The following is a 26,255-nucleotide window of genomic DNA, read 5'->3' as shown; positions in this document are numbered from 1 at the left end:
ATCTACAGGTAGACTGATATAGGCTAGTTCTTTATAATTCACTGGTGGGAGGGGTGAATTTTAAGAGTTATAGTCCTTTCTTTGTAAAAACTCCAACAATTCTCTGATGGATCCCATTGGCATAAGTACTATAATTTTATTGATCCATTCTTTATCAGTCTAGCTTCCATGCAGGAAGTTGGAATTCACTCAGTTATTTTAAAAGAATATTGTGCATTGGAATGGCTACCCATCCTAGAGTGGATGGAATAGAAGGGGAAACTGGCATGTTCAGAGGCAACTGAAGGTGAAAAAATGAAGGGCTCTTTTAACTGGTTATGACTTTTTAAGAAAGAGATGGTGTCCGATCAGGGATTCCAGGAGCAGAAAGGATGAGAAATTTAAAACAATAGCTTGGTTTGTTCTACCTTCTGATTTTTTGGCCTGTCCTTCAATGATTTTTATTGGGAGGCAAGAGATTATGAACTATAGTTACCACACTCCCAGCCCAAGCACCCCTTCAGAGCAACATAGGTAAATATGGGGATCAAAGATCCCCAGAATTCAACCTGCACAGCACTTCATGGAGGGAAGGGGGTATTCTTTAGACAGTAAACACCATGTGAGATATATATATTTGAGACTTCATAGACCCTAAAGCCTACCACAGTACTTGCCATACAAAATGCTCATTGAGTAACTATCTAGTCCCATCACTGGCAAAAAATTTAAATCAGCAGTCATGATTAGCACGTAATACAACTGAGTTTTAAATAAATATATATCAACACTATATTAAAAATGTTTTACGGCATACTTTTTGGAAATGAACATTTTTGTTATATAATTCTACCATTATGTTAGTCATTTTTAAGGGCTGCTTTTTTTGAAATTACTTAAGCTAGGCTTTTTCTTTCCTTCCGTATTTGTGTGTGTGCCTGCACACGTGGCGGTCAGAGAACAACTTAGGGGAGGTTTTGAGAAATGCATGATACATTTCCAGGACACTCTGTACTAGGTGTTTATTCTTTGAACGTTCCAACTCTTTCTGCTTTTTTTGGATAGGATTTCATTACGTAGCCGAGGCTAGCGCCAAACTCCTGGATCCTCCTGCCTCGGCCTCACAAGTCAGCCACTTCCCCATAATCCAGGCGCTGTCCTTTGACAAAAGCTCGCTAACTTGCCAAGGTCACTCAGCTAGTCAGAGTGAAGAGCCAATCGTTCGGAAGCCCACACGCATACCTCAAAATTTAAAACAGCCAGGACTGGCAGGTGGGTAGGTGGTTAACCGGACCAGGGACGGATATTTTCTTTAGGATCAGTTAAAAACCTGACCTTGTCGGAAAGAATTAAGAATAGAGAAGCCAGGCGAAAGCGGCTCTCCGCCCCAGACCACCTCAGCCCCCTCATTGGTCCTCGTCTTCTGACGTCATATCACCGGCGTCCTAGAGGCGGGGCTTCCTGGCTGGGTTCGACCAGTTTCGGGCGCGCCGGAAATCCCTCCTGAGGGACGTGAAAGTCTCCCGGTCAGAAGCTTCTGCGGGACTCTGCTTCCTGGTTTGGGAGGAGGGTTTGTGTTTTAGCGAGCGCCGGGTCTGCCGGGGCGGTGAGAAGCAGGAGCTGGGGCATGGACAGCCGCTTGCAGGAGATCCGGGAGCGGCAGAAGTTACGGCGGCAGCTCCTAGCTCAGCAGGTGTGCGGCCGGGTGGAAGGGATGCTCAGTGCGCGTGCGCGGCCGCCTCTTTTTTTTCTTTTCTTTTCTTTTTTTCCCCCCGCGCCTGCCCTTTCTGTGAACTCTACTGCCAGTGTCAAGGTCTTTGTCCCGAGACTTTTATTCCCTAGTTTCCCCCTGCTCTTAACTCAGGCAGGTGCGGTGCCTGTCGGAGACATTATGTAGAAGACCAAGGAGCGCTTCTCTTGGGCTTGGCGGACCCCTCGTTGTGGGCACCCTTTTCAGTGGTGGGGATGGATTTGGTAGTGGAAGATCAGCGGTTCATACAAGGACAAGTGGCTTGTTCGCCTCTACATTTCTCTTCACTGTTTAAGCGGTGTTTCGCGTCTTGCCGTTCTGCCAATTCAGCTTCACGTTTTTGTCTGTCTGTCTGTCTATGTGCTCAGTACAAGTGCCAGCAGAGGTGCTAGGAGTGATCTCCCTGGAGCTGGAGTTACGGGTGGCTGTAAGCCTCCTAATTGTGGGTACTGGGACTTGAACTCAGGTCCTTTGGAAGAGCAGTGCATGTTCTTAATCGCTGATCCGTCTCTCCAGCCCAGCTTCACCTTCTTGAGATTAATTTTGACGGAAGTTTGTATTATTTTCTTGAGATCGTGTCCAAAGACTGCTTGGAAGCAAACGGAGAGTAAATTTTAGATTCTGCACTAAAACACAATCCCCTACCAATATTTGAATCCTTACTTTGTAATTTATAGAAACAGGAAGTGTTAGGTTCACTTACTAAACAAGGAATGGGTTTCCAAGATTGTTGCTTCCCCTGGCCGCTCCTCACTAGAGAATTAATTGAGATTTGTCTCTCCAAATACTGTCTTCCAAACCTTTCGCTTTCGTTGAAGCTTGTGGATGAGTATGTAAGTGCTTGCGGATTAGTGGACTGCACGTGCAAAGTAAAACACATTACACGTTGTTTTACTTAAAATCTGAGGCTGTTTTCATCGCACCATACAGATCGATAAAAGTGATAGAGGGAAATGTGCAAAACTTTAGTGAGGCAGCTTGCTAAATCCATCGCTAAGTATTGGTTCCTCAAAGAACTCTCTGAAGAAATGATTTGTATTCTGAGATATGAACTACAAATAGAAATTAGTCATGGGGACAAAATTAGAAAACATTCCAACTATAGGAAGTAGGTGTTCTGTCCTCTAATAAAAAAGAATTAGAGAAGATTTTATGGAGGAGTTGAAATTGATGAACATTTCATATATTAGAAGAAAATTTTCACTGGAGAAATGAGGATAGTCATATGAAGTGGTAGATTAAGAGAATATTTTGTTTACATTTGTTGCGTTCTGCAGAATTTCCCCAGTGGCCATTCAAAGTTGACATTACCAATTTAATTTAATTAATTAATTAATTTGTTTGTTTGGTTGGTTGGTTGGTTGGTTGGTTTTCTGAGACAAGGTTTTTCTGTTTAACAGTCCTGGCTGTCCTGGAACTTGATGTGTAGACCAGGCTGGCCTTGAACTCACAGAGATTCACCTGCCTCTGGCTCCTGAGTGCTGGGATTAAATGTGTGTACCACCACTGCCTGTAGGCATTACCATTTTTAAGCTATTAGTAAACTTTATTAAAATCTTTGCTTTAATAAAACTGAATAAATTTTTGTGAGAGCGTGAGATAGAATACAGTTTATGAAGCAGTTCATATGAAGTGCTTTGCCTCTTTTGGTTATTGCTACTGCTGCTAAATTGTGTTTTATTCAAAACTGGCTAAAAGTAGTCATCTTAATTTCAAATATAACCAAATGCATAAACTGTTTTCCAGCTGACAAAGTCATTCATAATTGAAATGATCTTTCAGTTCACTTAGAGTTAATCTTCCAGCCGATGGATAGTGTTGTTATGGGAGAGGTTGCTTTTATAGACTGACATATTAAAATTAGCAGCACATTTTGCAGGGTATGGAGAGTGCATTGTGTTTTAACTGTGTTTCCGCTTCCTAGTTGGGAGCTGAGAGTGCAGACAGCATCGGTGCTGTGTTAAACAGCAAAGATGAGCAGAGGGAGATTGCCGAGACCAGAGAGACGTGCAGGTATGTTGAGCGACTGTGTATAGTGACGTGTTTGCGGCGGGAAAGGATCACTTGTTTTATTTTTCAGTTGTGCTTGTTCATGGGGGTTATTTGGGGGAGTGAGACACAGTCATGCTATGAATGTACCCCATGCTGGCCTTGCAGCCCCTCTGCCCAAACCTCATAGGACTGGAATCACCTATTGAGGGTTGATTTTTAATGAACAATTAATTGTAGGTATGAATGTGTCATTAGGAAAATCACGAAAATGGAGATTTTGGAAACTGTTTTTTACTGTCAGTTTGAAATTATGAAGTATTTTCAAAAACATTAAGTTTCTATTTATAAAGTAGGTAGAAGTGAAATGTTATACTAAGAATTAGCTTACATACTCTAAGTAATGTTACATTATAAATTACAATTTTATGAAATTATAAAAGAATACAACCTAAAAGTAGTATTCATTTGATAATTCAGAAAACATTTCATTTTTTAAATTCTAGTTTATCAATTGTATCAGTTTTGCTTATAGTATATAGTATAACATATACATAAACTAGTATAAATGATATACAGTTTAAAAGTTTCTTTTTTAATACAGTCTTTAAAGTAGCTTATTTATTTACTTGGTTTCTCTCTTATAAAGATAGGCTACAAATTATTGCCTGTGACTTTTTGGGTGATTTATAAGCTGAATAAATAGATATTTAATCAGGAAACACATGACTTTGTCCCTATAATTTGTTAATACAAGCAGATCCATATGCACCTTTGAATTTTCTTGTGTAATAGTTGCGGCTTACTTTTCAGGGCTTCCTATGATACCCCTGCTCCAAATTCAAAACGGAAGTGTCTGGATGAAGGAGATACAGATGAAGACAAAGTAGAAGAATATAAGGCAAGTAGGAAATGAGATCGTTTTCTGCATGGTTGAGAAAAAATTAATACTTCTAGTAGATTCATCTCAGTTAGAAGCTCAATTTTAAGATGTGCTAAAATCCTTTTGAGTAACCTTTTTCTTTTCAGTTAAAGACTCATATGAGTTTGCTTATTTTATGTATATAAAACAATATAATTATTGGTAAGCACTGGTAGTAATATTCTTCAGAACAGCAAAAAGATAAGTATATCATAAACTTTAGCTGATAGAAATGCAGCAGATTTTGAGGGGCTGCAGCAGTGACCTTTGAGTGACATTATTCTATATTAACAGCACAAGATAGTATGGTTAAAGTATTTTGACAGCTCATGACTCCAAGGTAGCTAAATAACCATTTCTGAAAGAACCCAAGCTAACTCACGTCTTTTGATTTGATGTAGTCCTTTACTAATGCAGTGCATTTCGATCACATTAACCCCTAATTATTCCGCATCCATCCTACCTCTCACTCCTCCATCCTCTCTCCCAACTTCATAGCCATATTTAAAACCCAGAGTCTAGTTTGTGCTGTGCATGGACAACAGAAGAGTGTGTAGCTATTCACTAGATCATGATTAACCTACCAGGAACCATACCCCTAAAGAATGGAGCCTTCCCCCTCCATACAACACTCAACACTCAACTTTTTTTTTTTTTTTTTTTTCCCGAGACAGGGTTTCTCTTTGTAGTTTTGCGCCTTTTCTGGAACTTGCTTGGCTGGCCTCAAATTCACAGAGATCCTCCTGGCTCTGCCTCCCGAGTGCTGGGATTAAAGGTGTGCAACACTCAACTCTTAATAGTTCCTCAGCTGAGGATGGGGACTCATGAGCTCCTTCACCTTCCAGGATGGAGTGTTGACTGGCTTGATGGTTTGTAACCAGAGCTGCTGTTCGTTCATGAGTACAGTGGTCCTGCCATGTCCATCTCGGTCCTCCACAGCCTCTGCTCTTAGTCTTTTATCCCTCTTCCCCTTTTCTGCTGTGTTCCCCAAGCCTGGGGGGCATGGCTGAATATTCCACAGATACTTGACATTTTGCCCAGTTGAGTCTGTATTAACCGCTATCCACTGCACAAAGAAACCTCTCTACTAAGTAGTAAGAGCTACACTAACCTATGAGTGTAGAACTAACCTATTTAGAGAGCAGTTTGATACTGTGTCCACTTGGTTCTTCCCTGGGGCTCATGAGCGTCCCAGACATTAAGTCATGGCCTGAATTTCAATCTGAAATTGGTTAGTTACCCTCATAACAGTCATGCCGTGATTGCACCATACCCATACCTTGTGCGCCAGTTGTTATTGTATCATGAGGTTCACAGCTGGATAAAGCTGTTGGTGAGTGTGCTTTCCCAGTGGCCTACATAGCACTTTCTAGCCATATAAAAGCCAGCCAGCAGGCAGGGAGGAAGCTTTCTAGTTAGTACCAGCTTGGCTTCTTTATGTCTTGTGACTCAAGTATTGTACCCTTTCAATAGTGTGTACCATGAGGGGGTGACCAGGAACAATGCCAATGACCTCTTCTTGACACCTCTGGCTCAAGAGAAGGTATTCCACACTGGCACTGGGATTTTTATTTGGCAACCCATGGCTTCTGGAAGGTGCATTTTCCTCTGTATGGGGAAACTTGAATTAAACTCCTTTTTATATATGGCTATGTATTTGAATATCTTATAAAATAGTAGATGAGCATATGACTTTTTCAAACAGCCTTAGTGCTAGTTAATTACCCTCCTACACCCACATACATACACAGCCCCCTCCCAACTCCCTACCCACTTAGCAAAACCCGAGTTTGGTTTCGAACACCTATCCATAGACAGCTGCACTCATGTGTACCAACATACAGGCACACATACCTACACATGATTAAAAATAATAAAAATGAGGCTAAAGAGATGGCTCAGTGGTTAAGAGCACTTGCTGCTCTTGCAGAACACCTAGATTCATTTCCCAGCTTCCATAGATCTGGGCCCCTCTTCTTACCTCTGAGGGCAAAACACTCATACCCATAAAACAAGTCAATCAACAGAATTTTTTTAGAAAGTAAATCTAAAGACTTATTATAAACATATCTAAGGCAAATAAAACACACTGTGCTTTAAGATGCAATAATTAAATATAGACCAGTCTGGCCTTGAACTCAGGCCTGCCTACCTCTGCCTCCTGAGTGCTGGGATTAAAGGAGTGTACCACCACACCCAGCTAAACGTATAGATTTTAAATGTTTTCTTATTTTTTCTTTTTCAAGGATGAGCTAGAATTGCAACAGGAGGAAGAAAATTTGCCATATGAAGAAGAGATTTACAAAGATTCCAGTACCTTCCTTAAGGTAAAATAAAGAATTTTCAAGTCTTAAAACTGTTGACAATTAAGCTCTGTGCCTGAAAGGACCTAATTTACCTTAGGACTTTTTCAAATTTTGAGAGATCTCAGGGTTAAAATAAAGATCTTAAATTACTCATGATATATTCTTCTGATATTTGGATGTTTAGCTGTGATAATGGTGTATTCATATCAATAACTTTTGATAAATAATGTTTTTAGTTGTGTTTTCAAATATCAGTGCTTTTTCAATCTGTCATAATTTGTACAGCTTCATTTAAAAAACATACAAAGTTAGTGTATCTGCCATCAGAGTGCATACTGTGTATTTAATTTTGACCATTTCTTTAGGGAACGCAAAGCTTAAATCCCCATAATGATTACTGCCAACATTTTGTAGACACTGGACATAGACCTCAGAATTTCATCAGAGATGTAGGTATGTCAGATTTATTTGAACTATCCTGCTATTGCTACATGCATGTGATTTGTGCATTTTGTAGATTATTTCTAACTAACTTTTTTTAGGCTTGACTTCTTCTTTCGGGTCTTGGGGCTTCTATTCTACCTCCCTCTCCTTTAAGCAATACTATGTCTCTCTCTATTTTTTTATATAATTTATATACCTTATAATTAATCCATTGAAATGATATAATTCAGTGTTCTTTTAGTGCATACAGAGCCTTCTTGGCAACCATTACAGCAATCTGTTTCAGAGCATTTGCTTCTCTAAGAAGGCTCTGTACCCATTAGCAGTGGGACCACATTCCTTCCTCTAACCTGCCTCTCGGGATTAACCACTGATAGTCTACCTTTTTTCTTTGTAAGTTTGGCTATCTATTCTGGACATTTCATATAATTGAATTCATGCAACATGGGGCCTTCTGTGATTGGCTTCTTTGAGCACAGTGTTTTCGGAGGTTATTAGTGCTGTTGCATATATCAGTACATCTTTCTACTCCCAAATAATGTCCATGTGATAAGTAAATATACACACATACATACATACATAAGTTTTATTTATTCACTTAGGTTTGCAGTTATGGATTATTATAAGAACTCACGTAAAAAGTATTGTATGGCATGTGCTCAATTTTCTTTGACAAACACCTAGGAATGGAATTGATGGGTCATGTAATTCTTTTTAAAAAGTGTATTAAAAAATGAAGTGTATTTTTGAGGTATCACCCCCAGAGCTTTTCAAACCTGCCATTCCATTTCCTGTTCCTATGAGTAGTGTATAAAGATTCAAGCTTCTTTACATTCTTTGTTACTGTCTGTGTTTTCGCTATAGCATCTCTGGTTAAGTATGCCATTGTGGATTTGTGTTTGGTTGTTGTGGTCTTTTTTAATCTACATTTTATTTTATGTATATGAGTGTTTTGCCTGCTTTATGTCTGTGCATCACTTGCATGCTTGGTGCCCTTGGAGGCCAGAAGGAGGGCTTCAGGCCCTCTGAACTGGAGTTACATTTGGTTGTGGCTGTGAGCTACCATGTGGGTACTGGGAACTGCATGGGTATCTATAAGAGTAACAAGTGGTCTTAACTACTGAGCCATCTCCAGCACCATGATTTTTTTAATGTTTTGAGAACTTTGTTCATGTCACTGTATCTCAAGCTCCTCCTGTAACCCCCACCCCATTCCTGGTCTCTTCTTAGTTATTGCTGTTATATGTATACATTTGTATGTCTATTTAGTTAAGTGCTTGTGTCCCAGGCTAAGCACATCCTATGTGGTAGTTCACCCCTAGAGGAAACTGATTCTCCCTGTCTCATGGTGGCACCAAGTGGAATTCCCCATGTCAATGTAGACATGGCAACTGGTATTGTCATTATTCTGGTCTTATTCAGGCAACCATGTTGTTGAGATCTCAGAGGTGCGTTTTCCCTGTTGCACCTAACAGTAGGTGTGCTAGCCCTCTGGCTCTTAGTAACAATAAGTGTGCTGGCTCCTATAATCTTTCTACTCCCTGTTCCATGATTTTCCCTGAGCCTTAAGATGTGAGGGCTGTGTTGTAGATGTATCAGTTGGGAGTTGGGCACTCACAGTCCCCTGTTCTCTGCCTTTTGACCAGTTGTGGATTTCTGTAATAGGCCCCATCTGGTGCAGAAAAGAAGCTTCTTTGATGTGAGGGTGAGAGCTGCTGTTACCTGTGGATATAAGGATACGTTTAGAATACAGTTCGAAATTATATTGGTTTAGGGAAATGACAGTAGTAGGTACCCTCAGGTCTGTGACCTCCAGTCACAGTAGTAGTTTACAGTACTAGGCATGAACTCCTTCCTATTGAGAGAGCCTTAAGTCCATGTAGATGGCTGTTGATTGCCCCCAAAATGTAAGTGCCGCTATTGTACCACTGGGGATATTTTGCAGGGCCAATCATTGTTGTGGTTCATAGGCTTTAAAGCTGGTTAGGACTACCATTTGCTCCTCTCCCTTGGCAGCTTGAATAGCACCTTCAAATACTACCGAGAGCCAGTCCTCAGGGAGGAGGCTTCCAGGTCAGTCCTAGCTTGATTCCTCCAACTCCTGCGTCCAGAGTGTGTGATGTCAGTAGAGTCTTAACTTTAAGTTTAGACTAGGTTGGTGCACTGGATTTGTTTTGTGGTTTTGTTTTTAAAATAGTCTCATTGTGTAGCCCAAGATGGCCTAAGCATTCTATCTCCCAAGTGAACATCCTTTTGCCTTAGCCTCTGGGTAGCAATGATCACAAGTCTCTGCCACCAGGCCCACATTCTGCTATGGTTTTGATTTATATTTTCTTGGAGACTAATGATAAGCTTAGCATCCCATAGGCACACTGACCCACTTAAATATCTTTTACGAAATAACCAAATATTTTGCTTATATTGTACAATATTTTGTCTTTTTACTATTGAATTAAAAGAGTTCTTTGTATTTGCTGTACATACACACATGATTTATAAATATCTTATTATGCTAGTTGTCTTTTTAGGTTTTTGATAGTATCATTGCAGTATAAAAATTTAAATGTGATATAATTAAATTCTGTCAGCTGTAAGCATCATCACCCCTGAAGAATTAATTTAAATGTGATTTTTATATATTGTTTTTCTCACTAGGAAGGCTTGAACTCAGGTCCTTGTGTATGCTAAGCAAGTGCCAAGCCCTATTTTATTGTGTCATTTTGAGACAAGGTCTATGTAGGCTGTTGGACTGACTGTTAACTTGCTATGTGGCCTAGCCAAGCCTTCAACTTGTGATCCTTTTGCTTCAGCCTGTTCAGTGGTTGAGATTACAGGAGTATACTACCACTCCAGGCTCTGTTTTTAATGTTCTTATAAGTAGAATTTAAGGATAGCATTAAAAAGTTACAGTCAGTTGTATACTCATATTTGAATATAGAGTCATCTCTTAAAATACCTGATTTCCCAAGATAAATGTAAGTATAAAATTGTTGTAAATTGAAAAGAGGTTGTTGTATTAATTGTATTTTGAATCAAGTAGAGATTTGAATTAAAACTGAGATCTAAAATACCTTATATTGATGTAGCAAAAAAAAACAAAAACAAAAAACAAAAAACTCCAGTGAATATTTTTTATGGTAGCATGATAAAAGGTACCTGATTTTTCCAAGGTTTAAATGCTGAGAAACAAGGACCAAGGTTGATTGTAGATCTCCATGCACCAAATAGGACACCTCAGATCTGCTCATCAGATCGTAGAGGAAGACAGGTTCAGATTGCTTCAGGTTCTACCTTCTGTTCTGTAGACTAGAGGCTGACTGTTGTGTTCAAACCCGGCAGCAATACAGTCTTCAAACTTTTTTATTTGAAATGTAGTTCATGTCACTGACTAAAGGAGCTTTACAAGCTTTTCACCTTATTCTTCATGTTAAAGACTGTTTTTTTTTTTTAATTTACTATTTTTAATTAGGTGTATGTGTTTGTGTGTATGTTCATGTGAGTGCTTGTGTCCCCAAAAGTTAGAAGAGGGCTTCAGGTCCCCTAGATCTGGAATCGCAGGCAGTTGTGAGCCATCTGATGTGAATGCAGAGACCCGAACTTGGGTCCTCTGGAAGTGCAGCAAGTGTTCTTGCTGCTGAACCATATCTCCTGCCCCACAGTTTTAGTTTTTAAGAGGTTTATGTAATTTGTTTTCTTATTAGTGTTTCTTGTGTATGGGAAACAAAAATAAAGATGAACTACAGATTTTAATTTAAAGTGATGGTCAAAAGGACTTACAACTCATAAAGTGCTAACTTCAGTTGAACTGAAATTTAGGATGTACTATTTTTCCTTCTTAGGGTTAGCTGACAGATTTGAAGAATACCCTAAACTTAGGGAGCTCATCAGACTAAAGGATGAGTTAATAGCTAAATCAAATACTCCTCCTATGTAAGTATTCGAAGCTTTGTCTTTCTAACTGACTCACATATCAGTCTGTCTATTCTGTAGCCTTAGTCTTTATTATTTCTAGTAAACTGTGTTATTTTGAAACTGCTGAGTCTGTGGTGGCTTCTCATGTAATCCTCTAGGAAATTTGGGAGGCTGTGAATTCTGCCTCAAAGTCTCCACTTGCATTTGAGACTGCCTTGCGAAGCCTGGCTCATGATGCTTTGCTACATATTCTTGCATTCTTGTTTATTGTCTACTCTCTACTCAGTAGAGCTTGTGGGCAAGTCTGGTCCTCTACCTGTTACTTGAATGACAAGAAAGTACTTGTCCTTCAGAGATGGTGATGACGTCACTAAAGCCTGTGATTTTTAGTCTAAGCATTGGCTTTCAATAAAAGAAAAAAATCCCTATATTTAAAGTATCTTGAGTTGGGCACCAGTGAGATGGCTCCATGGTAAAGGTGCTTGTTGTCCAGTTTTGTATGCCTAGTGACCTGAGTTCCAAACCCAGAGACTGTGTAGAGGTGGAAGGAGAGAACCCAGGGCACAGGTTTGTCCTCTGACCACCAACTGAACACCATGGCCTGCCCTCCCCAACCCCAGTAATAATAAATAAATGTTCTCTTAAAAGTGTCTTGAATGCTGTGTAAAAATAACTTCATTAAAGACTAGTAGTTCATTAGGGAGTGTGACAGCACCATTAATGTAAATATATTTATTACTGAACAGCTCATAAAAGTAAATAATGTCCATATATAGAACTCTGAAAGGAGGAATTTGAAACTTAGATAGATGTCATTTTTCTAACCTAATTAAATAATGATATACTAGTGCAAATAATAATGTTATATAATACAAAAATCAAAATAGATTAGAGATGGCATCTAAGTGTAGATTTCCAGTGTAATAATAAGTGAAGAATATATTCTTGATATACATAGAGAATAATTTTTACTTTGTTGTAAATATGTCCATGTCCTAAGGAAGATGTTGCTGTTTGATGATATAAAGTCTGCAGTAAAACAAAAAACCTACTAAAGCTATTAGTAGTTAGCTCATGATTATCTTGTGAATAATGTTTAGCAATAATTATCCAATAAGACTGGGTAAGGAATTTCCTTCATTACCACTGGAGATAATTTCAAAATCCTCTCCCCCTTTGTTAGGTACTTACAAGCAGACATAGAAGCCTTTGACATCAGAGAATTGACCCCCAAATTTGATGTGATTCTTCTGGAGCCTCCTTTGGAAGAATACTATAGAGAGACTGGCATCACTGCAAATGAGAAGTGCTGGACGTGGGATGACGTATGGGGAAACTTTATATGAAGTATTTACCTTTCAGATGAATATGTGGTTCTTTGGTCTGAAAGTGGAGTTATGAGTACACTATACTGTGGTTCTTAGAGTTTAGTCTTCTATTTGACAGTCATTGAGGTTTTGTAGGTTTTAATGAGGTTAGTGAGATCATCCATTTGGCAAGTGAGCTGGACTAGACTGCAGTAAGTATGAACAAAGAAACAGCAGAAGACTCAGTACTCACCTGGAAGAGAAGCTCTGCAGATAACTGGGCAAAGTGGGCCTCTTGCTTCAGCCACCCAAGCTGTCTGGCTATAGGCATAGGCCACCACACCTGACTTACATTTCATTTTGTCGGTAACTTTGGGCTCTCTTAACCTGACTGTTTCTTTTATAATCCCCGTAGTAAAATTCCATCATTCTGTAAGTGTATTTTTCTATCAACTTTTTCTCTTGAACACATGTGGAAAACAAGTTTATGTGTGTGTATTTTTGCACATGTATGTGTGGTGCTTATATAGAGAATAACAAAACAGCAGCATATCAAAGTAATTTCAGGTGTAGGATTTATTTTCTATGGTCTTTCCTAGAATATCTGAAGAATACAGCTGTAGAGATCCTAATACGTCTCAATAGTTATTCTTTGGATTTATGATGAATGGCAAACCTTATGCACTATTATTTGGTTCTTCTAGATTATGAAGTTGGAAATCGATGAGATTGCAGCTCCTCGGTCGTTTATATTTCTCTGGTGCGGTTCCGGGGAAGGACTAGACCTGGGGAGAGTCGTAAGTAGTTCGCTGTTTTGTTCTTAGTTCCTTTTCAGTGGATTCTTATGTTCCTTCGGGAAAAATGTTTTACAGGCAACAAGATTAATGTTCTTTGTCTCCAGTTTCTGAACTCGTTTAAAAGTAATTTAGAATTAAAAACATACGGTTCTTTATTTTGAGGTATATCACATATGTGGTATTTGGTCACAGTGATAAGAAAAGTAATGTAATATTTAAACAATTTATTTAATATGTATTACGCCTTTATTTCTTCTTTTGTCTTCATTAGAGCAAAATTGTTGTGATGCTCTGCAATTTGGTATCCCTCTAGAAAAATTTTGGTTATTTTAAGTATTTTTTTAAGGATTTAATTTTGAAATTATTTCTAGTGTTTACGAAAGTGGGGTTATAGAAGATGTGAAGATATTTGTTGGATTAAAACCAATAAAAACAATCCTGGAAAGACAAAGACTCTAGATCCAAAGGCAGTTTTTCAGAGAACAAAGGTATTGCCTTTTTTTACTTTCTTTTCTATATTCTTATTCTCTCAGACTTCTCTAAATTGGTATATACTATGAAATTAATTTCAGTGGTAAGGCTCCCATGCTTGTAAAGTAGTGTAGCATTACAACTTAAAAAAGAGTCTCCTTCGCCATCTTGGACCAGTATATAGTAAACTGACATTAATTCCAATTTAGGTGTGTGCTCTGACGCAGCAGTTTGCCCTCCTCCGAGCTCAGGAAGAAGAAATGACTACGGCACCTAATAGCTGACCGGTCAGAGCCATGTTTGCCTAATTTTGCCCTTTGCCTCCTTTTTTTTTTTTTTTTTTGAGACAAGGTTTCTCTGTGTGTCAGCCCTGGCTATCCTGGAATTCACTCTGTAGACCGGGCTGGCCTCGAACTCACAGAGATCCACCTGGTTTTGCCTCCCAAGTGCTGGGATTAAAGGCGTGCGCCACCACCAACACCCAGCAAATGTCGCCTTTTACTATACAAGAACCACTGAGGACTTCTACTGCATGTGACTCTGTCTGCTAGTTTAAGCTGTAAGAGCTTTTGCATAGTACACTTTGGAAGCCACTGAAGGGAGCATCTGTCTTACTAAGTCTTCCTTGAACTAGATCATGTACATGACAGGATTTAGAAAATCTCCAGAGTGGTGAAGCTGTGGAACTGCTGAGAGGGAGGTGTGCCTGGAGGCAGCCTAGAATTCAATTCCATCCTCCTTACCCTACTCCTTATCATATGTATCCTCCCATCTGGCTACTTGAGTTGTGCATCCTTTTCTAATAAACATGCTATAGTAAATAAAGCACTTAAGTCCATGAGCCACCCAGGCAAACGTTTGAACCCAGGAGGATCATTGCAACCTCTAATTTATATTTGTATTTTTAAGTTCTATAATTGGTCAGAAGCATATGACTTTGGATTCAAACCTGAAGTTGGAGTGTCATCTTAGGATCATTTGCCTTTAACCACTGGGGTCTGTACCAGTGAGGTAGTCTATGTCATAACTGAACTGATGTGGAACTCCAGTGGGAAAAGTGGAGAGTTATGTGGTTCATACCTGGGTTGGAAGTGAAGTAGGACTTTGAAATGAAAGTACTTGAGAGAATGTAGAAGTGGGGAGAAATGTTTTCCTTATTTACTTGATGACTACCTGACAGCCAGGGATCTAGGCTTTTTTGTCATAATTTTATCATAAATATTCCAATGACCCATAGAAATGAATTTGTTTTAGAATTGATTGAGGACATTGAATACGTTAAATCTATGAAATATGATTGTTGATACTGAGAGTTAATTGGACTGCTCTGTTACAGGAACATTGCCTCATGGGGATCAAAGGGACTGTGAAGCGAAGCACAGATGGGGACTTCATTCATGCTAATGTTGACATTGACTTAATTATCACAGAAGAACCTGAGATTGGCAATATAGAAAAACCTGTAGAAATTTTTCATATAATAGAGCATTTTTGTCTTGGAAGAAGACGTCTTCACCTGTTTGGAAGAGATAGTACTATCAGGCCAGGTGAGACTCAGTTTTGAAAAGATAGTTTTATTATTCTTTAAGATGCAGTTCTAGATAATAGGACATAGTGTTGTTTAAAATAGAAGTCTTACATATGTGATTCCTCTTCCCTATACTTCACATGTGAGCAGTTATATCCTAGCAAACTGAGAAGGCAGTGATTTCCTGTACTCTCTGCCCACACATGCATTGCCTCTCCATTGTCAGTAGTCCTTACATAACTGTGCAAAGTTCATAATTTACTTCAGGACTGATGTGGGGTGTAGTGTCTGTGGATTTAGACAAGTTGGTCATAGTGTACGTTAACCACCATTGTAATATTACACCACGTACTTCTGCCTGAAAGTCCTCTGTGCGCCACTTAGCTTTTGGTACCTTATAATTATGCACATTTGGGGTTATAGTGATGTTTCTGTCCATGTGTGTAGTAAGGTCAGGGTAACTGAAGTATATAGCGCCTCAGTTTCTCTTTGTATTGGAAAAGTTTTGAATCTTCTTTGCTGTTGTGACATTCTCAGTTGTCACTCATAGTTATCTCTGCATCACTGCGCCTTCCTGTCCTTCTGTGCACTCTCCTCCCCCACTATTAGCTGAACTTTGTAACCTCTCTTCTAGTCTCTGCATCCTTCAGATGCACTTTTTGTTTCTACCTGTAAATGAGAATATGTGGTATTTGTTCTTTGCCCGAATTATTTCAGTTAACATAATGCCTTCCAGTTCCCTTACACCCAACAACAGAATTTCATCCTTTTGTGTGTATATGACATTTTATCCATTCATCCATCAGTGGACACCTAGGTCGCTTCCATATCTTAGTTCCTTTAGCTGTGTATCCAGGAGTGGGATCTTTGGGTCATACGAAGCCCTCATCCTAGGTTTCTGAGAAACCTCTGTACTGTGTGACATAACAGCTGTTCTAGCGTACATTTCCGTCAGTGGATGTGGCAGTCCCTTTCTCTGCAGCCTCTCCGGCCGCGGTCGTTCCCTTCCCCTAGGATCACGCCACTCTGACTGGGGTGAGAGGATATAAGCTCCTGTGGTTCTGTTTCCTTGGTTATGAATGGTGGTGTGCATTTTGTTCCTTTCCTTGGCTGTGTGTGTCTTCAGAGAAGTCGTTGCCCATGGAAAGATAGCATGAGGAGCAACAGCGTTGTCCTTGAACCCCTAGGACCTAGGAACTGAGTATATTTTGTGTAAGAGAAAAGATTTAATGAGAAAACAGCAGCCCCATTTTCAAATAAATAGGAAAGATGTATGTATATACTTTATGAAATTTTAACCCAACCCAAACTTGTTAGATCCTAAAATATTTTTTATTAGTGGTATCACAACTATAGTACATGTATAAGGAACACAAAAGCCATAATCTAGGATAAGAAGCAAGGCGTGTGCGTATGAACCCTTTTACGATATGACCATGGGTGTTTATGTTCTATACCAGAGATGGTGGCTCTGTGGGTAATTGAGCCAGCTTTAACAATGTGTTGAGGCTTTGAACTAGCTCCTACAGGACCAATAAAAGAGAAAGGAGATGGAAAGTCTCATCTGGTTTTTTTCCCCTTTATTTCAGGCTGGCTCACAGTTGGACCAACGCTTACAAACAGTAACTACAATGCAGAAACATACGCATCCTATTTCACTGCCCCCAATTCATACTTGACTGGATGTACAGAGGAAATCGAGAGGCTTAGACCAAAGTCACCTCCTCCCAAATCCAAGTCTGACCGTGGTGGTGGAGCTCCTAGAGGTGGAGGGAGAGGGGGAGCGTCTGCTGGCCGAGGTCGAGAAAGAAATAGATCCAATTTTCGAGGAGAAAGAGGTGGCTTTAGGGGTGGTCGTGGAGGCACACACAGAGGTGGCTTTCCACCACGGTAACTTCAAGACACTTGACTATGACCCTTCTGGCTTCTATTGTGGAGACGTACTTTAGAACTCACACCCAGCTTGCACTTTGCTTTAGTTTCTATGTTGCCAGAAAGATCTTAGCTACCCCAACCCCATCCCCAGGTCCTTGCAGTTGTCACAGAGACTGCAGTACTGCTCAGGGTAGGTGAGTCACGTGCACGCAGCGGGACAGAATGACTGATTTCACCCAAGGCTTTGGCTTGAAAATAGGTAAGCAGTGGCTTCTGCATCTCAGGAGCATGGCAGGAGTCGGGGCTGTGTTGTTCTTGCCATGGTGTCCACAGCAATGGGAGACCGGGAACCTGGGGAGAACAGACTGGTGGTGAGCCTTTTGGGCCTTTAATATTTTCCTGTTGAAACACTAAAAAGATGTAGACCATTTCCTCCTTACTTTTAAATCCTAAAAAATAACTTGAAGTATCATTTGAGTACTGAAGACTGAGAGATGAAATGAAATCACTTTCTTCCAGATCAGGATCCAAGGGGTGCTGGAGCCCTCAGGGTAGGTAAAGGAAGAGGTAGGACTTAGTAGATTTAAAAAAAAAAAAAAAAAAAAAAAACTTATCATAATGTAAATTGTGCAGCTACAGATGACTCATAATCATGCTTCTTAAGAAGCAAAAGAAGGCACATACCCAAGTCAGAGAGCTGTGGTGTGGACTTGATCTTGGATTGACTTTCTAAGATGATTGCTGTGTCTTAACAAAGGTGAAAACAGATTTGCCAGGGGGTTGGTTTAGACATTTTACAGAATAAATGCTTGGTGATGAGGAAATGACATAAATCTTTAAAGTTGCTACTGAAAACGTTTTATGTAAAAGCAATTACAGAGAACCCTCCAGAACATAGCTTGGATGATGGAGCTGCAGCTGACTTTTGTTAAAACTGTGGTGCATTTCTCTCCTCGGGGCTGGTTGTCATTGGCTGTGGAAAACTTCATGCTTTTGTGTTTCCACACCTTAACTCATGCTTGAATGGATTTGGATATGCCAGATGAGATAATACATTATTGTTCTTGGTGACTCCTTTTTTATTTTGCTATAACTTTTCTAATAAAACTTTAAAACTTTGAAATTTGAGTTGGTTTTCCTTAAACACAATTGTTGTTAGCAAATGGAAAGGGCCTGACCTAAAGTGAAGTTCTTTTGGATTGCATTTGAGTTCTCCCTGTCAAAGATGGGTATATAAGAGCGCCATGGAACACAGCTGGAACACAGCTGGAAAGACTTACATGTTAAATGCTTGCTGAGTTTGGCTTCCTCAAACCAACTGGTGCTTTCTAGTACAGACGACCTTTAGATATCACAAGTGGTTAGAATATTTGCTGTAATGGTGTTTGTAATTTCAGTAATTATAAATTACCCAAAAGCAAAACTGTATGCCAGATTTGACCTGTAAGGAGAAGGTAGGAATTCCCATTGGTTCAGTGGTGGGTTTTTAGGAGATCTGACTAAGGAGTATCCCTTCCCTCCATAGATTCTCCATCAGGTTCTCATGTTCCAAATTCTGGGCATAAAGGACAGTGGCAATATGGTGTTCCCTTGGCCTAGGCTCCTATCAGATATGCTTCATAGTTCATCTCACAGAGAAAGTAGATTTTTTGTAGTTTGGAGCTTAGATCCACAGCCCATCTTATGTAGAAAAGCAGTAAGATTGGAGTTGATCGAGGAAAGATTAGAATTCATTCATTTCCAGTGTTGTGCCCAGTGTGGTGGCACACATCTGTAATCCCAGTACTTGGAGGGCAGAGACAGTGGATCTTTGTTGAGTTCATATTGTCACAAAGTTCTATAAAAACAGGTTTTAGTTGCTTTAGTTGTTCTGGAGAGTAAAAGTTATGGCATAGCCTTTTGTTTCTCTATTTAAAGTTTCAGAGCAGCATGCCTGGCATTACATAGCATTTGGCTCCAGGTAGTGTGGCCAGGGCAGTGCCCATTTCTAGCAGCAGCCATTCTTCCCACGTCTTTCAAAGGATGAGAAGGAGGAGGCCTAAAGTGCTTAGACTCTGTGCTTCACAGGGAAGTAGTTGATATCACCTACAGTTCTATAGTGAAGATTACTGTACCCAACAAAACTATCCTGTTCTGTTAGCGCTTATGGAGATGGTGGTCAGGAGTAACAGGTTCTGAAAGGTAAAGCTGGAAGTGCTAGGGAGGCAGTCACATTCAGAGTTAGGCTAGGTCCATACTGCAGCAGCTGTACGGACCCTGTAGCTGTGGTGAATTGGGGAGCTTCATTGTGAGCCTTTATGTGGAGAAACTTACACCACACACACCCATTCTGCTAAAGCTAAGAAAGGGCCACGAATTATTCTCACTTAAAGCCACTTGTGGACGGAGGTGAAATAGATTGTTGCAGCCGTCGCTAGGAGTGGCTGCAGCCTTTGTCTTTACACCATCTAAGTTGCTGATTTCCACGTTCTAATTAGTTATAGCAGCTTATGTTTTAAAGCATGCTGGAGGCCAGGAGTAGAGCACTGCCTGGAATGTTTAAGGCCCTGGGCTCAATCTCCAGCATCCCAAACTCACCACCAACAAAACAAAATGTACAAAACACTATAATAGCAGAGTTCATGTAGGACTTTATCATTGTCCTGTCCTTAACCTTTGTTGATAAGAGTGAAATTTAGCTAGAGTCTCAAGATGTACAGTCAGTTATGAAGCTATAAATCTAGGACTTCCCATAACATTGCTCCAGCAGAAAACTCCTTTTCCAGATGACCATACCACTCCTGCTTCCAAGCCCTCCATCACTTACTTACTAAGGTGTGAACACTGTTACATTGCCAGAGGAAAAAACTAACTCCTTTAGTCTAAATGATCTGGACAACTTTTCCTAATAAACACTGTCTTTAGAGCTAAACAGAATGTTCAAATGATCACTGTGTGTGTGTGTGTGTGTGTGTGTGTGTGTGTGTGTGTGTGTGTGTGTGTTACAGATCTTCCTTTTAACTGAAGGTGATTATGAACAGAAGATGAAGTAGATTCTCTCCCAACTTGAGATGAAGTCAGAATCCTCAAAGTTTAACAGTGTAAAATGCACACAGACCCAAGTATATACCCCAGAATTGAAGCAGGCTAGGAATTTGTTGCATGTTGGAACAATTGATGTTTTAGGCATGTTTTATCTAAATTTTAAACACAGGGGTAGATGTTATGACTCACTTTCTTTTTCCTTCACTGCTTTTCTTCCACTCCTAAGAAATTAGAGCAGCACAGAGTCCCTTAACAAATGCCTTGGCCTTGAGTCTGTAAAAGGATGGTGACTGAGCTCATGAGGGAACCCATAAAGGTTTCCTAGTGAGATCTGAGCTTGCTTTACACAGCAGAGCTGCATTAGGGGATGGCTTGACCATGTATGTGGTTACCAGGTGGTTGGAAGGGTCTGCACTGGGCTGTGCTGTGGGAAGGTCTTTGGCTTCACCTTTTGGCATTCCTTTAAAAGCCCTTTAGTAGAGACAGGAGGGGCTGGTGGGTTTTGATCCAGACCCTCCTACAGCTATCCTGTGTTTCTATCTCCCTCTATATTTCTACCTAAATATTTCTCATCTCTCCTTCAAGAGTACCCTGGGAGGAAAAGTGGGAGCTGGTCTCCCTCAAGCTCTTGACCTGGTTAATGTGGACATTGATTGCCATCAGTAGCTGATGGTCACACAGAAAGAAAGAGTTGGATGGTCAAGTGAAATCGCTCCTATTTGTAGACGTTGACAAGCTTGTTTGCATCCTTTGCTTTATTTTCTACTCGTGAACTTTAATTTGTTAAGATGAGGATACCATTGTTGTAATTTTTGGCTTCTAAATACCATGCGGCCAAATTTACTGAGATATTGGCGGGGGGGACATTACTCACTTGGAAAAGGTAACCATTGTCTTTGAAAGATGTGAATTGGCAAACTTTGGGGTAAACACACAAGTATGACACAATGTGGATTATGAAGTTGCCCACCATGATGTGATATGACTAAGCCACTCACCTCCCCAGTGAGAGACAGTGTAGAGGTGCAGACCTCTTTCTCTCTCATCACCTGCTAGAGACTCCTACACAAGAACAAGCATTTACAGTTCTTTTTTTGGTTTTTCGAGACAGGGTTTCTCTGTGTAGCTTTGCACCTTTCCTGGAACTCACTCTGTAGCCCAGGCTGGCCTCGAACTCACAGAGATCACCTGCCTCTGCCTCCCAAGTGCCGGGATTAAAGGCGTGCGCCACCACCGCCTGGCACATTTACAGTTCTTAAGAGTGTAGAAGACGGAGAGATCATTTCCCTTTGTGTATGATTACCTTTTGTGAAAGCAGAGGGCAAAAGGTCAAGAAATGTTTTCGGTATATCCAGTTGTTTATGCTGTTAAATGACAGAGGCAATTGCTGAAGTGACTTGGGAAACTGGTTATCATTCAATAAGTATGTGGTTCAAGACAGTTTCTGGATTGTCTTTAATAGTCAAAGGCCTAACGATGTAGCTCAGTGGAAGAAAACTTGTCTGTCATTCCTGAAGCCTTGTGATCGATCCACAATACTATACACATGTATTCATAATTCTATAGCAAAATTCAGAACCATGTAGATAGTAATTTTAAGTGTGTCAGCCAGCTTACTCCTTGAATCTCAAGTTCCAACTCCATCCTGGTAAGATATGGGTCAGGACAGCACCAGTTGTGGCTGCCTCATTGAGCTCTAGTCAAATAAAAAGCTTGTTGCTTCATCTGATAATTGCCTTTATCTACTCTTCCTGAGCTTATTGTCCAGGTGTCTAAGCTCTGAGTATTAAGTCTTTGCTATTTTCTTTATGAACATAATAGTATGCTTTCTCAACTTGAAGTATATGTCACATATAAGTGCTCGGTAAGTAGTTCCTTATTCCCTTTTATTAATAATTGGAGTAATTCTTGGTATATCTTTATTTATTTAGCCAGACACTTCTATGTTAGTTTCAGATTTTTGCCTACATAAATATATGTGCACCACCTACATGCCTGCTGCCTGTGGAGGATCTTTTGGAACTGGAGTTCTGGATGGTTGTAACCACTATGGGTGCTGGGAACTGAACCCTCTGCAAGAGCAGCCAGAGCTCTTAACCTCTAAGCCATCTTTCCAGTCCCTCAGGCTATTTCTAATAACCCCTTTTAAGATCTCTTCTGACCCACTGATGCTTTTTTCTGTCTTGAGAGTATTATCTCTGAGGACAAGGAATCACGTCGTTTTCTCTGAATTAGCGTCTTTCCAAGGTCTTGGACAGAGCCACCTTTGTTTGCTCTTTATTTAAATTAATAAAGAATAGCGGTTTAATCGAATGCCTAAATGGAAAAGGTAGTCTACATTGTGAACCAGGACAGTAGAATTCCTGAGAGAGAGAGAGAGAGAGGGAGAGGGAGAGGGAGAGGGAGAGGGAGAGGGAGAGGGAGAGAGAGAGAGGAGGATGACAGGGGCTGGCACATGAATAGGAAACTGAGACAGTTACTTACCCTGATGTCACAGCTAGTGGTGGGAGCAAGAAGTCCATATTGGCTCCAGGGCCTGAGCTTGGTCCCTCTGCTGGGCTGCAGCATGGTCCCTCAGTCCCTTGGCTGCTTCTCCACTGAGGCCACGTTTGCTTTCACCCCACTTCCCTTCATGACAAATGCCTTTAAGTTTTTAACCTGCTTTCCATAAACATCTCCATTATTATTTCATTTTTGGACCTTCGACTCTTGTTAAACTCATCCAGGTCAAGCAGAACAGCCCACTAGTCCGCTAGCACGAGGGCATTTTAGTAGGCCAGCGAATGTGTCTGCTGTTCTCAGCTCATAGCATCCATCAACCTATGAATGATCCTTCCGAGCCATGTGTTCACAGATGAAGTACTGAGCTACTACAAGGCTGTCTTCCTATGTAAAAGATGCTAACAATGGGAAGTTTGCTGCAGGGAACAAGTGCGGAAATGGTCAGAAGACAGTGGAGATCTGGGGAGGTGTGTGTATCCACTGTGATGCAACAGTTATTATACATCCTCTCTTTGATGAAGTCGAGGAAGGCACACATGGAACAGGTGCCGTTCAAAGCCATTCTAGGTTTAAGAGAACTGTTTATTTATTACTATGTGCATTGATGGAAACTTAACACGGTGCCAAGAGCAGAGTCCAATGGGCACAAGCAGCTCAGCCAGATGTGTCTTAGGCAATAACTTGTAAATGCCTTTCTCAAGGAGTGTTCCTGATAGCTGAATATTACTGAATATTTACAAAGATAATTTTTTTATCCAGACTTATTCTCAGTAAACCATCCAGTTTGGGAGTTTTTGCCATGTACTTTTAGTGCTATCCTTGTTTTTTTGTTTTGTTTTGTTTTGTTTTAATTTTCAAAAGACATAAAAAACAGCCAGAGTATATGAAGTAATTTATTGATATTGGTTAAGATCCATTATATACAGGTAGAAACAATCAAAATTGTACAAAGAACCATTAAGAATATAGATACCGTTTTATAGACAAACAACTGGAAAATAGTTTAAACAGATAATATATAATTATGAAAAGAGGAGAACACAAATTGTTCTACCAGACAGATTACAGGGTTTTCAAAAGTCTGCCATGCAGATCTTAAGTTGAAAAAAAAAATCTGTTCACTGTAGTCACAGAGTTTTAAAACATTAGGTATAAGGTAAAAATGAAATCTTTTTCCTCTCAGCAAAAGAGGGAGGAACCAAGACAATTTTACCGTGAATCTATACAATTTGAAAAATAATTTATATATTTAGCACAAAGAAAGACAATTGAGACTGTGAATGGTTATGTAAACTATTTATGAAATGCAAATGTCAGCTTTAGGAATTAGAAGTTGGACAGCCAGAAAGAGACTGTTCCATAATTTATGGTACTACCACACCTCCACGGGCTTACTACCCGAGCACCAAAGCTGAAGGTCTATGTGCTGTCTTGGCAAGCTATCCTGAAAATGATCAAGAAATTAAAACTAGCCTACTCTCATTGGGAAAAGTAGGCACCAAGTCGGAGTCTGTCTCCTCAGAAATGCAAGCTCAGTGGGAGGGGAGGGGACTCAGTTAAGCAGCTGGCAGATCTCCTTGTGGATACAGCAGAGGAAATCCACGTAAGAGGATCCGCCATAGAGTCCTTTGTCTTCCACCAGGAACTGTCGGAAAACCATCTCACGCTGCTCGCGCTGCTTCACGATGATGAGCTAGGGAAACCCAACAACAGCTGGTTACACACATTCTGAATATGGTCCGGCCATTTCATCTGATTCAGTCCTACCAAACATGGTAGGAGTGTGAGGCCTGGATGATGGTGTCAGCATGTCGCCTGATTCTGTAGGTCTTTAAAAGGTGTGTGTGTGTGTGTGTGTGTGTGTGTGTGTGTGTGTGTGTGTGTGTAGAAATCAGTACAGGTGCCCAGAAAGTCCAGAAGAGGGTAGCAGATCCCCTGGAGTCAAGAGTTACAGGCAGTTATGAGTCACCCAATGTGGGTGCTGGGAAGAGAATTGGGTCGGGTCTTCTGGAAGAGCAGTATGTTTCACCTCTCCAGCTCCATGCCTGTTACTTGGGAGAGGAGCAAGACACTAACATTTAAACCACAAAGGCAATCCTAAGTGAAACTTTACCATAAGTAGAGTGGCTCTGGGGATAAGCTTCACAATGGCGATCACTGTCCTCTACATCTGGAAGGACAGGGCAGGTCGGACTGGTATATACCATGCCACATAGAGAGGTACAGAGACAGCTGGCATGCAAATTCTTACAGACATTTAGAAGGTAGTAAGGGATTAGAGACAGTTACCACTATCATGAGTTTGGGCCTTCTGCAGGACACGGTATGTGAGGGTAAAGATGGAGGAAGTGAGAGAGTCAACAGGCAGCAGGAGGTCCATTAGTGAGATGAAGGGGACATGGGGAATGGCTGCTAGTGGAGGCAGGAGGTGGCCAGAGTACCAGTAAGGGACAGAGAGGAAAAGGAGTAAATACGAGAAAGAGACCAAAACAACCACCGCTGCTCATGGCAACAGTAGCTACAGCTCCATGGACGGCTAGGGGAAGTCCTAATCGGCATGTGCTGTAAATGCAAGAATCAACAGATTGTAAAATGTAGTATAGAAATGTAGAAACTCTCCAAACAGCTTATACTGATTCCCTGTGGAAATGCTAACTCCCGCGTCCTGTACATGGGAGAAGAGCCAGGACGCCTGCCACTCCTTCACTGGTGAGAGCACAAGGAGTGCCCCCATCACATCTGTACAGTAGGAGAGAGATGTGCAACACAGCCACGAGGCCATGGTTCATAAAGAGGATGCCCATGGTTCAAGGTCAGGGTGTAACCTTAAAACACCATTGGAGAAACTTCCTTTAAGGGGTGTTCTAATTCGCTACTGCCCCAAGCCAACTTGGAGAAAAGGGTTTGTTTTAGTTGGTAGGTTACAGTCCATTATCAAAGACAGCCAAGGCATGAGCCTAGAGGCAGGAACTGAAGCAGAGACCACAGAGGAAAACTTGCTTACTACCTTTCTTCTATCTATACCTGCGTGGGGATGACACTGCCCATAGTAGATTGGACCTCTTACATCAATTAGCAATCCTGAGAATGCCCCACCCCCACATGCCCACAGGCTGGCCCAATGGAGACAATTCCTCAATGGAGACAAATTCCTCAGTAGATCTAATCTCCCCCCACATGTAACAGTGATGATGAAGATGACTATGCCAAGGGGTTGTTTCATCTGTCTATACAGGAATGTGCCCATGCATGACTTTGAGAAATGAAGTTGTTCTCTCCCAGCCCTGGGTGGCTGCCAGATACCTGGAAATCCACTGTCTTTAGCAATTTGGCAGTTTCTCTGGAAGTGGGAAGGGGGTCATTATTTATTATATATTATTATGAAAATGTCTTTTATATTCTAAGAGAATAGAACTATTGCTGAACCTCAAAGACAGGTAATAATACAC

At 40.6% G+C, this 26,255-nt stretch overlaps 2 protein-coding genes across 3 annotated transcripts in view; one reads left to right on the top strand and one right to left on the bottom strand.

Annotated features, from left to right (window-relative positions):
- The first annotated feature begins 1,463 nt into the window (after window positions 1-1,463).
- Mettl14 (methyltransferase like 14) lies at window positions 1,464-17,899 on the top strand. Its single transcript, XM_036191031.1, has 11 exons — window positions 1,464-1,672; window positions 3,654-3,742; window positions 4,532-4,619; window positions 6,887-6,967; window positions 7,312-7,399; window positions 11,230-11,320; window positions 12,486-12,627; window positions 13,314-13,406; window positions 13,778-13,894; window positions 15,214-15,424; window positions 16,995-17,899. Exons 1-11 carry the CDS (start codon window positions 1,607-1,609, stop codon window positions 17,297-17,299), a joined length of 1,371 nt encoding a protein of 456 aa, XP_036046924.1. The 5' UTR covers window positions 1,464-1,606; the 3' UTR covers window positions 17,300-17,899.
- A 5,787-nt stretch (window positions 17,900-23,686) lies between these two features.
- The window catches only part of Sec24d (SEC24 homolog D, COPII coat complex component), an 88,915-nt gene continuing 86,346 nt past the window's right edge, over window positions 23,687-26,255 (bottom strand). For both annotated transcript variants that reach the window (XM_036191417.1, XM_036191418.1), the window contains exon 23: window positions 23,687-24,499. In XM_036191417.1, coding sequence (XP_036047310.1) covers window positions 24,359-24,499 — 141 coding nt within the window. In that variant the 3' untranslated portion in view covers window positions 23,687-24,358. The remainder of the gene's footprint in view (window positions 24,500-26,255) is intronic.

This window comes from Onychomys torridus, chromosome 6, assembly GCF_903995425.1.
Source record: "Onychomys torridus chromosome 6, mOncTor1.1, whole genome shotgun sequence".
NCBI lineage: Eukaryota > Metazoa > Chordata > Mammalia > Rodentia > Cricetidae > Onychomys > Onychomys torridus.
The sequence above is the reverse complement of the archived record's forward strand: the minus strand, read 5'-3'. Positions and strand labels throughout refer to the sequence as shown.